The sequence below is a fragment of the Trachinotus anak genome, unplaced genomic scaffold (genome assembly GCF_046630095.1).
Source record: "Trachinotus anak isolate AG129_WGS33_773 ecotype Australia unplaced genomic scaffold, CSIRO_AGI_Tana_v1 ptg000013l, whole genome shotgun sequence".
In the NCBI taxonomy this organism is placed as follows: domain Eukaryota; kingdom Metazoa; phylum Chordata; class Actinopteri; order Carangiformes; family Carangidae; genus Trachinotus; species Trachinotus anak.
In genome coordinates, this window is record NW_027273864.1 from 17121618 (window position 1) to 17138615 (window position 16998).

Below are 16998 nucleotides of genomic sequence, written 5' to 3' on the forward strand. Positions count from 1 at the left end.
ATATATATAACATATATTAATACTTCCTCATATTGTCTTATGCTGGTCATAGGAAAACCTTTTACCTATTAACCTATATTAAGGTTCGACTTACAGAACAAGAGCTCATAAAATATCATGCATCAAACTTCCCCGCATTACACAAAAGAATCACAACCTGAACCAGGTAATGTGAACCAGGAATCAGGTTTAGTTAAGTTAAAGTTATCATTTAACAACTTGACATGGACTGCCCCTCACTGTATATCCTTCTATATTTACTGATACTTTATTAATAGTAAAATGGAAAATGTAATGAGGCAACAGTAACAGATTGGGACAGAGGTAATTTACTCAAGTTACTGCAAAACAGCTGCACAATTTTCTTTGCAGATTAAGATTTGACTTGCAAAACAAGAGCTCATAAAATACACTGTAATGCATAACAACCACAAAAGAAAATACTGACCAACATCAACAGATTTTACAAGAACCATCTTTCTTAGTGAGTACTTTTACTCTAAATCCCTAAATGTATTTTACTGTTAAGTTTGTTTACATTGAATTTGGTCAAAACACATGACTTGTACTTGTGGTATTTTTTAATTATAGTGCTGCCACTCTCACAAAGCCTTAAGAGTTGAATAATTCCCCACCACTGTAAACACCACAGTAATGTAAACATTGGTTGTTTGGGAAAAGTAAAAAAACACAATAAAGGAAATCTAAGACAAGGCTGAGAAAAAATAAAAATAAGAATAAAAAGTAACAAATATACACATTTGTCGAAATCCCTACCTTCTAATAAGTTATAGAAACGTTACAGCAATTGTACTTTAACCAGAAAAATGTCCGGTAAACAAAAATAAAAAAAGGCGGGGTTTTTACCGTCTCTTACAGAAACAGTAATCCGTCTCACCGCGCTTCTTATCGGGCAGTGAAGTGAGCTTTTATTTCGGCTCACAAGTCCCGTATGTGCGGAAGGTAGTCGGGCTGGGGCTCGGCTATTACACAGCAGTGTTGATGATATGTGTTGTCAGCTGAGCGGAGAGGACAGCCTGCTGCGGTACAGGCTGTTCCCGGCCTGGCTCGGCACGGAACGGGTTACAGGTCAGGGTGTCTATTGGAACACAGTGTTCTCATCAGCAGCGGCAGCGGTACAGCTACAGTACAGCCGGAACATTGTGTTACTTTGTGGCTGCTTTCCAAGACCTGCCCTTAATTTTACACTAAACGCCCTCCCACAACTCCACTCTACTATATTCTACTCGCTCCCTCTCCCTCTCTCTCTCTCTCTCTCTCTCTCTCTCTCTCTCTCTCTTTTTTGAACTTCTCTGTGTCTCTCTGCCTCTCTCCGTGAGCAGTGTCATTTTGAAGTCTGAGCTCCATGCGGCTGCTAGACCGGCACCTTTAGAGAGAGAGAGAGAGAGAGAGAGATAGGGACAAAGGTGGCAGGGGGGGGGAGGGAGGGGGGACGCAAAAAAAGAGAGGAAAAACAGCGCTGGGCATCACACATACATACTCACCACATGGGCAGAACATTTAGTACCCTGGACATAAGATGAGAGGGGCGTGCTTGAATTTGGAGGGATAGACGCGGTTTAGAAATCCACCGAGTAAAAGCGGGTACCAGCGGGTCGCCGGCCGTTTCGGGGGGAGGGGGGGGGGGGGACAAATCAAGAAAAGGAGCCAGCGCAAGGAAATGTGAGTGTTTTCATTTTCCCTTCCTATTCTGCCGCTGTAAGGCTTAATTAATGAGTTCATTAAGACGTGAAGCTGAGCACACCGGCTTTCTAGTGCTTTTTGTTCACGCCTGGCTGAGTTAAAGGGACACTTGTTATACATCCTGAAGACATACCTTTTATCTGGTGTTTAAAAAATAAAAAAAATAAAAATACATTTAAACGTGTCTGATAAAAGAGTTAGGAATTAAAACAAAAGATGTCCAGCTGAAGTTGTCAGTTGTTAAGATAGTATAGAATGGATGTTAATTTTGCCATATGTCTGAGGGCATTTGAGGGTATGGCTGTATCTCATGGTGTTCTGGAAAATTAGGGCTGATAAGACTTCTTATGTGTGTGTGGTTGTAGGTGAGAGTGTGCGTTAATGTAGCACTTGGCTGTGGTTCCTAGTGGAGGTGGATAAGGACAACAGTTTACATCCAGAATCCCTTTAGGCTTAGGTGTATCTCCATAAATTACACGTTGTATAACCCAGTCATTTTTTTTGAATTAGTAACATTAACTCTAGTTCACTCTGTGCTGTTTCTTACTCATTTTGGACCTGGTTGTACATTACAGCATGGATAATGGTAGCTGCTGAATAACTTCAAATATATAGGTGTCATACATATATTTCAGATTTAGATGAGATGCAGAGTTGGCCTACTGACATGGGCATGGGTTGAGGCAAAGTCCCTGACATGAATCAGACTGCTTCAGGGACATAGTTAATGACAATAAATAACTTCTTGCCCAAATGTACCAACAAGTGTAAAGGGGACCAGCCCTCATTGCAAATTCAAGGTTTTGCAATGTCAGTAATCCCCAAAGTGTGCACAGCACACAGAAAGCGATGTCCATAAAAACAACTTTACGAGCTTTTCCCGCATCCTTTTTAATACCCTGTGATGTATTTGTCAGTCTGAAAAAGATTCCTCGGTACCAGACAATCCTCTGCTTCAGGATTTCAGTCTACAGGTTTATCATGCACAGTGTGTGCTTGCATCTTCACAAATGAATCAGCAGCAGAGTATACGGATGTGAGACCGAGTATACAGATCGTCTCTGTCTGTCTTTGGATGTGGTCTTTACTTCATTGTGTTCTGCCCCTGCATTCCTCTGCAGGGTATTTGAGTTTAGGTACATGTAACCTGCATGCCATATTAGCTGTGTTGTCACGAATCAATTTTTCATAAAGAAGAAGCAAAAGTTAAATGATAAAATTCATGTCAGCAGTAACTTTTAATGATATAATTCTATGAATAATGCCAGTTTATCACAATATTACTCCACTTGCTTTGTTTGACTTAAAATCACGTGTTAATGTAAATTTAAAGGAATGGTTGCTTTGACTAATTAAAATCTGATTGTTTCCATCCAAAAATTGAAGTCTGGTTGTACGTGAGGGGGTCAGATTGGTGAACACCATCAGGCTTTGCCAGCAGTGAACTGTGAATAGAAGGAACATTGTGTTCAGACACACACACACACACACACACACGCACACACACACATGCACACACACACACACACACACACACACACACACAAATGCACACACATCCATGCACAAGGAGTTACGTCTAAAATGAAATACATGAAATTGAAAAGATACAGGACAAGGTGTAGCCACAGAAGAGATGGACATTTTGTGCAGACTTGTGTTTAAGAGTCCAGTAATCAAACATTGGGTGAGTGACACAAAATTGAAGAAGCAGAATGAAATGTAGATATCAGTAAGACACATCTTTATGGTTTGACCCTGCAGGTTAAGGCGCATGGGTAGTGAGCACTTACTGTTGCTAAGATTTTGCTCACACTGAGCTAAGATATGATAAAATATATTTCCTAATCAGTATTCAATATGATGAGCTTATTACCGAGATGATGCATCTCAGGCCAAGCACTGAGGCTAAATGTTCATATTTACAGGCTGTTTAAGAACTTAGTCATCACGGTAGAATGTTCTAATATTTGCACATGATCATCAACAGCATCTGGGATGTCCTGAGAGTCGGGTCAGAACAACTGATGGAAAAATCTTGAAAAATGATGCAGGGAAGCAAAGAGAGCTGCCGTTCCTCTCTGTCAAAATGCACGGCCCTTGAGCAGAGCCTCAAACTGTCTCTGTGGAAATGTTAAGTGGCCACAAGACTGCTGTCTGAACAACGCCTGACATAACCTGTCCTCTCCCTCACATTACTGTTCAACCTTTGCAGTAAATATGAATATGAATTTGCTCAGGTCATCCAATTAAATATGATTTTAAAAGAGAAATAGATCAGAGAAACACTACTGTACTTTGACTCTGTGTCCAGTGATGGTGTCCAGTGCAAGGAGCTCGGATTATGGGCAAGAGTGAAAATGTGACATCAGTGAGATAATCTCTTATCTTTATTTATACAGTTCAGATTGCAAACATAGACAACATAACCATGTGCAAAACATTGCTTTTTTACTTAAGTCTTGTACACTGGTGCCTTAGCAGCATATGACCAACAATTTAAGCAAGAACTTGCATCATTTTTTGCTTGCAATATATAATTTTGAAATGATGGTCAGTGTATGAAAAACACATATTTTTTTGTCCAAGTGCTGAGTGATATCTGCTCACAAAGCTCTACAACACTGTAGAATGCTCCTTTTATAAAATTTTAACTCTATTCCATGTAGAAAAAGCACAACATGTCTGACGCAAAGTAGTTTAACACCAATATAGCAGATGAAAAACCAGTTTGGTCATGAATTGCTAATCTAATAAAGTGGAGCACACCTGTTGGTCTGCCTAATAGCTCATCAAAATATTGCCTTTTTATTTGCTATTGTTACCTCACAACTGTGGCCTAACATTAGTAACATCCTGATGGAGTTCCATCTCACCAGCTGTGGTCTGATGCTATGTGAGCAAGTGTTAATGTCTCAGCTGTCACATGTGATAATAATCACCAAATAGTATTTGCCAACATGCTTAACATAGCTGCCTAGCTTTTGCATTGTCTGCAAACAGTGTTGAAATTACTGTGCCAGGGTAAACTGGAAATGCCTGCAGCCAAGTTTATTAAAGCAGCAACAAAGTGTGTCGACAGTGATTGCTACTGTGATGAGGGAAGCAAGATTCAGCAGATGTAACACCAACAGGTTGTAACAGTTTAGTTTCTCTGGCAAAGTTGCTGGTGAAGAAGTTTTTTTTTTTTTGCCACATGAATGTGTGAGATCGAGGCAGCGAGCGTCAGGGGAGTTACACAGCATCTATCTGCCTGTCTGTCTGTCTGCATGGGGTATTGAAAACTGTCAAGTACAACAAGTTGTCATTGAATGTCCGGTTAGATTTGTAATCATGATTACATATTCTCTCATCAAATAATCCTAAATCGACCCTTATTTGATTCAAAATTATGCTAATTTTAGGAGTTTTTCATTCAGACAAATATGTTGTACAGCAACTTGAGAGCTTTGGCTTAAAAAAAAAAATGGAACAGCATATTTATGCTTCTTTATCAGATACCTTTATATACAATTCTATATCTGTCTGTCTGTAATTTCTGGTCAGATTTGTAATCTTGTTTACCCGTTCTTTGATCAGATGGTTCACAATTTAAATGTGAACCATCTATGTGATTACACATAAAGCTGGGTATCAAACCTGGGTATGTGCCTGTTCTAGCACAGAAGCTGGCATCAAATGTCTGGTCACATCTATGCACTGTATCGCTCTACTATATTGTTTTATTATGGAATTTTTTTTGATGAAAGAGAAAAGTGAGAGTTCTTTGTCTGATGATATTTCTGTGAAAGTGTTATTTTCTTGCTAAGAAATTGAAGAAGAGCAAGAAAATAAATTATATCCAGTTTTTGGGATGACAGTTGGTGCTACTGAAAGAAGAACATTCCAGGAAAGCACCATTAGTTGTGGACATGATGGCCGTGCAGATGTAGAGGCCAAATACTGTTTGAAAAACTGTTATAGGAAAAACCTGAATCAATGAATGGAGAAATATCAACCAATGTAGATGCTTCACACAGGTGCACAACTTTTAGTCATGCTGTGTGGCAGGTATGAAAATGCTGAGCAGGCCCAGTTGATTCCGAGTTTGTATCAAGATCACACAAGGAAAAGATCTGCGACTTTGAAGGAGGGTTCATTGTTGGGCCACAGATGGCAGGAGCTTTAGTCACAGACACTGCTCAGCTGGCTAGTGTTTCAATAGGAAGAGTGACTAAAGTGACATCTGCATTTAGTAGTATTAGAAAAACATCAGTAAATGAGGTTGGAAATTGCATGTGCACATTTCATGACTGTAATGCTTGTTTAGTAGTGGGATGTGTAAGGAAAAAAGAAGAGTAACTCTTCCTCACGTGACCAAGAATATCAGTGTAGGATGTAGTTAGACTGTGTCAGCAAGAACAGTTTGTTGACAATTAAATAGAGAAAGATGTTATGGTAGGGTTGTAGTGCATAAATCTCCCATTACAAAGATGAAAGCACATTTGAGAGTTCAGTGGTGCAAAAACCATAGACACCGGTCTACAGAGATGTGGAAAAAAGTGATATGGTCAGATGAGTCATCCTTAACCATATTCTCAATAAGTGGGAGAGTGCATGTGTGACGTACATTAACTGAACAGTACAGGCCTGAATGCCTGAACCCTATGGTGAGGAGATCCGATGGCTCTGTTATGCTGTGCGGGGGCAATTTTTCTGACATGGTTTGGCTCCACTTGTCGCCTTAGACGGAAGGGTCCCTGCAAATCAATATAAAGTTGTTTTGCGTGATCGCCTTTATCTCATATATATTGCTATCTTGATGTAAGTGGTCTCTTCCAGGATGACAGTGCCCCAATCCACGGGGCAGGAGGGGCCACTGAATGGTTAGATGTGTATTAAAATTATATGAATTATATGCTAAGGCCTTCGCACCTATGGGAGATTTTGGATCGATGTGACTCTCTACCACCATGACCAAAACACCAAAACGAGGGAATATCTTTTGGAAGAATGGTGTCCCTGCAGTATAGTCCAGAGACTTGTAGCATGTGGTAGCCCAACACCTTACTAATACCCTTCATGTTGGCTTTTCCTTTCATTTTTCATGTGCCTGTATATCACAATATCACCAGACTTGACCAGACAATATGTTGCCTCATATTCTCATATTATATGTATCACCACTGAGTTGAAGAATCTTGATCAAATTCATGTTTTCACTCCTTCATCACAAACACTGAGAGAGATAAAAATGATCTACTTGTGATGACGCAGCTTCGTAAGCACACTGTGTGAGTGTAGTCGAGCCCACACTTTCCTGTGCAGGAGGCTTTCACAAAGAAGAGTGTACTGGTGAAATACTCATTACAAAATTAACAGTGAAGATATCTAAATGAGGTTCTACAGTATCGCAGATTTCATTTGGTCCATAAAATATCCATTGCATAAAGCCATAAAGTAATAGTCTTGAACATACTGTACCTCTGTGAACATAGTACATACCACAAAATAAAATGACAAGTTAGCAACTAGCTGCTGCCTTTCACATAGATTTATAGTTATGTAATTACTTCATCTGTGGGGGATCAGACAAGGTGTGATACAACTGAGTGATATCACAACTGCAGTGCAAAGTAATGCTCCTCATGCTTAGGATCAATGTTAATGTTTGCTTTTGCAGCAAAACTGCAAATTCATCTTCAGTATAGTTTATGGATTTAGAGCATGTGTCCTTAAATAGCAACAAGTTACATAACGTGAAGAATAACTGATATTTTCTCGATTGATACTCTTTGTCTGAGATTGTGATTTTCCAGTCCACAAATTAGATGTATTTCATGTGTCATTTTCCTTGTCCCAAAGTGAAAAACATGTGAGCCATGTTATTTATGCTGCTCAGTTTGCTGACACGTAGATGTGTGTTCATATTCTTTTTCAGTGTTACTGTGTGATGCCCACACATAAAAATGACCACTGATCAGGATTTGCCGATGGATGCCCAGTCAGCCACAGCCGTGTTTGCTGCAAAGGGCATTGATGTAACACCCAATAAAGACCAAGGAGTTATCAAGGTATTTATTGTAATTCAATAAAATTTTAACATTTTTAATGTCAGTGTTTAGGCAGAAATAGGACTTACTGTCCCAACAGATGGCATGGTCATGATTCTTTTAGCTGTCAGCTCCTATTTCTTGTGTTTTCTCTGTCAAAAAGGTAGTTAGTTGAATTGGAAACATGTCTTTCTGTCTGCAGGTTGTGAAGCGTCCAGGTTTAGATGGAGAGCGACCGATGATTGGGGACAGAGTGACCGTCCACTACACTGGAAAGCTGCTCACGGGGAAGAAGTTCGACTGCAGTCGAGATCGCAAAGAATCTTTTTGCTTCAATGTGGGCAGGGGTAGGTGACTTTATCCTTGCTTTATGCAAGGAACAACTTGACATTTTGGGACATATACTTCTGAGCTCCTGAGAGATGAGAGGATTGATCCCACTCACATGTGTGTAAAGTAAATATGAAACTACAGCAACAGGTAGTTGTTAAATCTATGTTAAATCCCATTTGTTTCATCTGTGCAAAAAGCCATATAAAAAAAGCCAAGTTGTGGTGTATTTTGTGGTTATGTGTCTTGCCCAAGGCAAATGTCAATGGGAAATGTCAATTTCCCTACAGGGATAAAAAAATATTATTATTATTGTTATTATTGAAGAGATACATTGTGTTAATTAATGAGGTTTAGAGGTGCTGGCAAGCAGATTTTGTTACCATTGGAGAGAGAGCCAAGCTAGCTGTTTTACCATTTTCAGTCATTTTGCTAAGCTAAAAAGGAGAGCTAACGAGAGAACTTCAAACCTTGGCCTCTTTCTCACCCTCCTCACAGCTGACCAATCCTGGATTGAAGTGGGTGTGAGTGTTGGATCATTGGTTTTGGAAAGTTATGGACACAGCCCCACTAATCCGACATCTGACATGTGTCTGTGTGTATTCCTTTAATTGGTCATCTTTAGAGGTGCTTATAGGCAGATTTTGTTACTTTTGGAGAGAGCTAGACTAGCTGTTTCCTCCTGTTCCCACTCTTTAGGCTAAACTAAGCTGCTTGGCTGTTGGCCTCAGCTTCATATTTACAAGAGAGATATGAGAGTGTCATTGATCCTCACACTGAATTCTCCACTAGAAAGCAAATTTCCCAAAATGTTCCCTTTATATTTTGTTATCATTATACTTACCTGTACTTTACCTCTGCCAAGGAGGTTATTTTTTCACCTTTGTCTATTTATTTCAGGAGAATTATACAAAAAGTAGTCAATGCACTTGCACTTTGCGGGGTGGGGTCAGGGGAGAACCCATGTTGGGGCAGATCTGGATTATTTACTATGAATTACATTTTTTTTTCTGTGAAGTCTTGTGCATGTTGTTTGACATTGGCCATGGCAAAGTGCTGCATTTTTTGAGTGCCCTTCTAGCATAGATTATTTTCATCCAGTTTAATGATCCAATCATATCTCTTATTGTTTTTTTAATCTGCTTTATCCACTCACAGGACAAGTCCTGAAGGCCTGGGACATAGGTGTATTGTCCATGCAGAAAGGTGAGGTGTGCACGCTACTGTGTAGACCCGACTATGCTTATGGACCTTCTGGAAATCCTAACAAAATTCCTCCCAACTCCCCAGTAGTGTTTGAGGTAGGTGTTTCACATCAGTGCTGCTAATTTGTGCCACTGTTAATTCAGCATCATACCAAGGGACTGATAATTTAGGGGCATGTGTCAGCCTCTGCAAATGGAGCTTTCTGGTCATAAAATTAACTGGTTAGTCTATTTGCATCCCTCTCAGTCAAACAGTCAGCATAGTCCAGTTGCCAGTCTTGCCAGTCTGCTTGGAGCTCAGTGGGGATACAATTTGGGCTTTTTCAGTCCTTTACAATCAATTCATTTCCAGATAAAAATCAAAAGAGATTTCGCGGACTGCTCTACTTTAAAAGTTACCCCCCATAGACACATTTTAGTCATTAAATCGCATGTTCTACCCGCTGTAAATTTTCTTTTGTCAATTTCCCAACTGTATTACTGCCACCAATAATATAACTGTGTCAGATGTTACCAAGCGTTTCTTAATCTCGATTGTTCAGTGTTAACTATGGATGTAATCATTCATCATGGTCTGCACTAGACATATCTATCAAGTAGATGTCTATTTACTTATTTTCTAACAGAGGTACTGAATTTTGGGTGACATTTTATGTCCCCTTTAGCATGTGTAAGCAATATTTGAGAATTTTTTTAATAACTCACTATAATGCAGTTATAAAGTGTTAATCAGAGGAGATCATAAATATCATATATTTAGGTTGCAATAGGTTACAACATTAAATGTACATTAAAGCTACATACTGTAAGAGTGGAATAAGATGACTTTTCCAACATTAAAGCTACTTAAGTAAAAATGAGGGGATGAAGTGGATGTTTAGTGGTTACATCACTGAGAGAGATCTAATTATCTTAGCTGACTAATCCATTCAATTTGTCTTGTCCTTATGAGAGGCATGAAGTATATATATGTCTGACTGCACGGTCTGCCTGTATTGTATCTTCAATATTCATTATTATTTCTTATTTTTTATTTTCAAGACTTATTTGTTATTTATTTGTTTTTCTCCCCTCACACTTACATACCGTAACACCATACATCAACTTCTGCAGAGCTATAATTTTGTATTCTGCTTTATATTACTGTTTGTGATTAAATAAATGTTTACAACAAAACAGATGGAGCTACTTAAGTTTGAAGGAGAGATGCTTACAGATGATGGTGGCATCGTGAGAAGAATAAAGGTCAAAGGGGATGGTTACACTAATCCCAACGATGGAGCAAGTGTTGACGGTAACAGCATTCTTTGCTTTAAGTATAAATGATGATATTGTGCCCGTTTTGCCAAATAATCTATATATTAAACGATTACATCAGAGGTTATATTATGTCATAATTTGTATCATGTGTTCCACAGTGCACATGGAGGGGAGCTGTGGTGGCCGACTGTTTGACTGCAGGGATGTTAATTTTATCGTTGGTGAGGCTGAAGATAAAGGCGTTCCTCTGGGTGTGGACCGAGCTATGGACAAGATGCAGAGAGGAGAGTGCTGTTTACTTTACTTAAAACCAAAGTAAGTTGGTAAAACAGCTATGTCATTGCACTTACAGTGATGAAGTCTTTATGTGAAATTTCTCTGGTGCTCTCTCCTAAATTTTCATCCTGTGTTCTATGGTCCTTTATTATACCTTTAAGCCAAAATACAGCTATGTTCTCAGATTTTTTATTATTTCATGGTACATAATGTATGATTTCTGTCAGACAATGATTATATTAATTTTGCTATTTTAATATGCGGTCTTCCTTTTCTACTTCTAGACCAGTGGTGGAACAAGTACTCAAATCCCTTACTTAAGCAGCAATAACATAATGCAAAAGTTCTGCATTCAATATCCTGCATAAAGTACTAAAGCAAACTGTAGCAAACTGTACTTATGGTATCAAAAGAGAAAGTACTTATAATTATAAAAATGTGCTCTGTGACTGATAATGGTATATTATACGTATGACATTATTAGATTATTAATACTGACCAGTCAATAGATTTAGTTGGCTTTCTACTGTTGTAGCTGTTTGAGGTGGAGACAGTTTAACCACTATACAGTCGTGTAGTTAAGTCCAGTGGCAAAGGGTCACAAAATAAATATCACTAGTATTAGATATAATTGAATAGTATTATATCTGCCCTGGAAAACACTCTCTGACAGTGATTTGCAAAGAATGATGCAGTGTGGACATGGTGATGATACACTGGACTGATCAAAAACCTAAATGTTCAGTAATTGAAATGTCTTAACTGTCAGAGATCATACAAAAATCACATTCAGTTGTTGTTTTCCTTGTAACTCAAGCCATCTCTCCGTTTTTTTTTTTTTTTTTTCAAATTTTGTTTTGGACATGAATAACATAGACAGAAAAGGGGGAAAATGATAAATATGGTAGATGTAGTACAGCCATACCACATCATATTGTTCTGCTACTTAAAAAAATACTTTCACATAAATAAAAAAGACAGAAAAACAGAGAAATAGTTGTCGTGAATAGAACAAATTGTACTGGCCAACCACATCATATCACTCCTTTAACCCCCTGCCCCCACAAAACCTATCCTTCATCCCCTCAGGCAAAAGCAATACTGAGTATCGGCGACAAGTACCAGGAATTCATAGTGCAGTAACATTTCATGCTGAGAGTTCATGCCAGTACGTTGTCAACTAACACTGACACTGACACAACTCTAATAGAATTGGAAAATGAATACAGACAAACAAAAGAAACAACTTAACTACTTAACTTAACTACTACGTACAACTTAATCCCCATTTTTGTCAATGGGAAACACCTCTTCTAATGTAAATCCTGCAGTATATCTTCATTTTAAAATACTCTCCCATGCTACCTTAATTGCTTCTTCTCTTTTTTATTTACCACTTTATATGTGACTTTTATTCTAATGCCATGAAATATGTCATCTCCTTTGTCCGCTTACATATACATAGATGTTTTTTCGGTTAAGAGCAATCAGCCTCTGGTTGCAAAATACGCATGTTAATAAGTACATTCTAGAGCTGCTTTATATTAAAGTCCATAAGGTATAGATTCATAATGAATAGATTCTAAAGGGAGGTGTGTTGAAACCTACTGTTCTATTGCATGATAAACACCTTTCCAGAGGTCTTTCCAAATTCCTCACCAGCCATTCTCAAAAGGAGTGGAACATGTTCCTTTTACGTCACTGCATTTTGAGCAAGTGCCTGGAGTACAAGTAAAACATGTATAAATTTTGACAGATGTAATATGTGGGGAATTTTCACAAGTGTCAGGTTTTATATTTTGTCAGAGATGGGATTTCCCTCCTTGTAGTTTAAATGTCAAATGGCTTGAGTTGACTGTTGACAGTTGATCTAATCTTTGTACCCAGTCTGAATGCTTGACATGTAGAGGTGAAAGTGTTCCAAAGTAAAGATTTAACCGTTATAATTTTGTTTCAAATTTTGTTTCAGTATCATCAGCAGGCTCACAATGATGGTTATGGTTTTTTTTTTTTTTTTTTTTTTTTTTTTACAGGTATGGCTTTGGAAGCGAAGGCAAACCAGAGTACAAAATTGGACCAGACAAAGATATTGTATATGAAGTTACCCTCAAAGACTTTCAAAGGGTGAGCTCTCTTTCTATGTTTCATGGTCTAATATACTATAAACAGCCAAATTCTACATTACATTGCACTAGATTCAGGATCGATACATATTTGTTATTTTGGCTAGATTTTCCATTTCAGACAAACAAATTTGAGAAAAATGTAGCTCCTACCTAAAACATAAAAACTAGTGTTTACTCTTTTTCTGTGATGCTAACTGTGTTTCCACAAGGCTAAAGAATCCTGGGAAATGGACTTAAAAGAAAAGCTGGATTTGGCTGCTGGAGTGAAGCATAAAGGGAATCAGTATTTTAAGGTACAGCGCCCATGCTGCTCTTCTATCTTAAGAAATGATTTTTCCTCTTGTTTACATTTTTCTAAGCTCTTATTATCTTCCTGTATTAGACCGGGCGGTACTTCCAGGCGGTTGTCCAGTACCAGCGCATTGTTTCCTGGCTTGAGATGGAGTGTGGTACTGGGATAGAGCAACAGAAGAGGATACACGACTTCATTTTGACGGCTCACCTCAATTTAGCATTGTGTTTCCTGCGGATAAAAGAGTTCTCACAAGCAGTGGAGAACTGCAATAAGGTGGGAGGTGCATGACCCTGATGATAGTCCACATTTAAACACCATTTAATTTCCTAACTGTTTCTCTGTTGCTGCTGCTCTTCTGGATATATTCTCACCTGATTACTCTGTGTGTGTGTGTGTGTGTGTGTGTGTGTGTGTGTGTGTGTGTGTGTGTGTGTGTGTGTGTGTGTGTGTGTGTGTGTGTGTGTGTGTTAGGTGATTGAGCTTGATGAGAGCAACGAGAAAGCTTTGTATCGTCGTGGGGAAGCGCGCCTCCTCCGCAATGAGTTCAGCCTTGCCCTGACAGACTTTCAGCAAGTGCTTCAAGTCAACCCCTCAAATCGGGCAGCTCGTGCTCAGATTTCCATCTGCCAGACCAAGATTAAGGAACATTATGAACAGGACAAGAAGACCTACGCCAACATGTTCCAGAAATTTGCAGAACGGGACGCCAAGGTCTGTGAACTCACTGCTCTTGGCTTAATGTTGACAAACAGTAACCTTGACTTTTCTTTTTTTCTTTTTTTCCTTTCTTTTCTTTTCCTTTCTTTTCTTTTCTTTTCTTTTTCTTTCTCCAAGTGAATTAAATTCTAACAATCATTTGAATTAGAAGAAATAATGATAGTTATTAGGACTGACATTTGGACCTCGCACCTTACCCCACACACACTCACATATGCACCCATCCACACCACAGGACTGATATAGTCTGTTATTAATGGTCTTTTGAGAATACGTTTTGTTTTCCGGAGTTTCCAAAGCAGTTCTAATACTGTTTTATGTGTTGGTAATTTATTTATTTTTAATTCAATCATCAATTTCATTTATTACATGTATGTAGCTGATTTAGTTATTGTTTTCAAAGCTTACAGTTACATTTTGATACAATTGTCCTGCGTCCTCATCCTCCCTTTGTCTTTAGTGATACACTACTGACCTCTAGTGGTTGTTGATGGATTTGTAGTTTTCTCAACTATGGATGCTGATACCACTTGCTGTTACTCCCTTTTAAAAAGAAGAAAATAAATACAACATGGTACCAAAACACTTTAATCTAAATTTAGTTTAATAATACTGAGCTTTAACTTTAACTTTTTAGTTGATATATATGGACAGTTTGGTGGGAAATGTAGAGTCCATGATTTTAGGAATTTCAGAGTAATTTTCATCAGTCTAAGAACTTGCCTTATCAACAATTTTCAGTTGTGCTTCTGTGTCTTTTACATAGACTGGGAAGCTGAAGAGGAGGCAGGATGAGAGTGTGAGGAGTGCCATGAATGGTGAGATGGGCATTAAACGACGGCGGAGCAGCCAGGAGTGTACGTCGTAACAGTGACATTTGAAAAGGAGAAAGAGAAAGACATGCCTCCCTTTGCTTTCCAAGCCCAGGGAGCAGAGGCAGGAACAAAGACTGATAAAAGCCTCTAATCCAAACCTCTTTATCCCAAAATTCAGCGTTACCATTCCTGCATATAAAACGCAACTTGAGCAGGGACATTTGCAAGCCAAACAGCATTTCCCTGTCACATGGACTGTGCAACTGCCAGGATGTACCCCCCCAGTGGATTTAGTACTGCAGAATCAATGAGTTAAGATTTGGTGAAAACCCCCAACCCCATAAAAAATATAGCTTCTTCAAAAACACAGAGGAGTTCGACTTTCCTTGTCATTGGACTACTGTGTAAAGTTGAGATGTGCCTCCACAATGTGTTTTTCCTATTCCAAAACTGTACTCTGGTTTTCAGATGTCAGACTTGCATTTGGTATTGAGCCCTTTCTTGGGCAGCTGCATGTGTCACAAGGTGTTTGAGATTCAGGCTTGAAACTTTGCTATTTTGTCAAATGTGCAATATGTACTTCGCATAAAAGTGTAAAAGTGTGTAACAAGTCTGGTTAGCTCAGTAGTTTTTTTAAAGAAAAGTCAATTGCCCTCAACTTATAGTGCTTTTCCACCGCATGACTTGAATTGACTCGACTCGACTCGACTCTACTCGCTTTTGGTGCCAGGTGATTCTTTTTCCACTCTAGATAATACCCCTTCAATGCTTTGTCATTACAGTAGTGACAAAGTACAAAGCTGTCATGACATCATCTTCAAAGTGACACACATGAACAATCTAGGACATAGAAGGGATACCAAACAGAGAAACATCTCGACCTTTTCAATTGACCATGGCTTGGTTTTGTGTACACAGTAAATCACTGAAATGTAAGAGGCTACAGTGAGTGATGTACAGTTGCTTGGTGGGTTTGTTCAAAACATCCTGTCTCGCACAATGAGGATGCAGCAGTGACAATTTTCTCTGACCAATCAGTAGTCTGCAGTGTTTTCATGTTACCTTTTGGTAATGCCTCAGCTTGCTATGAACCCCTGGGGAGGTGATACCAAAAAAAGTTCAAGGTACGAGGTAGGCTATTATCTACGACTTTTGCCCAGTGAGCAATTTAAAAAAGTTGAGTAGAGTTGAGCATGCAGTGCAAAGGGACTATTAGCCTTGTTTAAAAACAAATAACCATAGTGTAGGCAGTTACACAAGCCTGAATTCATTTAATGTTAGGAAATACAAAAATACAAAAATACTAAAAATCAAGGACTCAAAAAAAACTAAATTATCCTTCAGATGGGAAAAACAACTAATAGGGTCCTCAAATTATCTGCAGATGCCAGAAGCAGGGAGAAGAATCTGAAAAAAGCACAAACTACAAATACAAAATCATATCAAAATATAAATCTGTAATTCTGATGTTCTGGCAAATTCTCAATTTACTTTATTTGGTTAGTTACTACTCATAAAGATTTTTTTTAAAGCCTGTAACAGATTATTTACAGAGATCCAATTCAGTTCAATTCAGTCAGACACTTGTTTGTTCTGGGCAAAGATGAGACATTGTTTTACTAAGATGGGTTAGACCATGGTCATGCACTAAAGTAATTTATTCGTGAGTACATCTATGAAAGATCATTATGGTCATTAGGTATTAATTTGTTGAATTCTTATATTTTATCCATGAAAACACACCAGCCAGTACAAACGTTTTCAATGAAAAGACCAGTCCGGCATCGTAGTTGATCAAGTTAAACAACTGAAAATAGGCATCTATGGGAGTGATAAGAGATAAAAACATTATTTTTAAGGACTGATTACATTTTAAGCCAGTGGCAGCTGCAAAAACTTTGAATGAAAAAAAGAAAATACAACTTGTCAAACTATATATATATATATATAAAAATAAATGTTTCCGCTCTTGAGCTTTGGTGGATTTAAGTGATTGACAAGTCAAAGTTTCTTCTTCTGTTGCACTCTGTTGCGTGTGTTGATCTATCAGCAAACAGCATGGCACAATCGTCAGCGCACATAAAAATCTTCATTCAAGAAGTGAATGCATGCAGCATTACTTCTACTTCTGTCAAAAATCTGAATAATTGTGATTCAAGCTTCCCACAAGAGGACTGCCCCATTCCCACCATTGTATTCAACGGGGCAGACAGACTAGTGTTGACTCTGTGAGTGCAA

At 38.5% G+C, this 16998-nt stretch overlaps 1 protein-coding gene across 1 annotated transcript; it reads left to right on the top strand.

The window, feature by feature from the left end:
- The first annotated feature begins 1443 nt into the window (after positions 1 to 1443).
- Positions 1444 to 16706, top strand: fkbp5 (FKBP prolyl isomerase 5). Its single transcript, XM_071494028.1, has 11 exons — positions 1444 to 1683; positions 7625 to 7757; positions 7939 to 8083; positions 9225 to 9367; positions 10451 to 10565; positions 10690 to 10846; positions 12841 to 12931; positions 13143 to 13226; positions 13316 to 13501; positions 13700 to 13939; positions 14712 to 16706. The coding sequence occupies exons 2-11, from the start codon at positions 7653 to 7655 to the stop codon at positions 14811 to 14813; spliced, it is 1368 nt and encodes a 455-aa protein (XP_071350129.1). The 5' UTR covers positions 1444 to 1683; positions 7625 to 7652; the 3' UTR covers positions 14814 to 16706.
- Positions 16707 to 16998: the final 292 nt, after the last annotated feature.

What these genes read in the sequence shown, in the direction of transcription:
- fkbp5 (XM_071494028.1), top strand. Translation starts at nt 7,653, where the DNA reads ATGACCACTGATCAGGATTTGCCGATGGATGCCCAGTCAGCCACAGCC. An exon ending in TTGCTTCAATGTGGGCAGGG is followed by an intron (nt 8,084 to 9,224) that starts GTAGGTGACTTT and finishes ATCCACTCACAG; the next exon opens with GACAAGTCCTGAAGGCCTGG. An exon ending in CGATGGAGCAAGTGTTGACG is followed by an intron (nt 10,566 to 10,689) that starts GTAACAGCATTC and finishes TGTGTTCCACAG; the next exon opens with TGCACATGGAGGGGAGCTGT.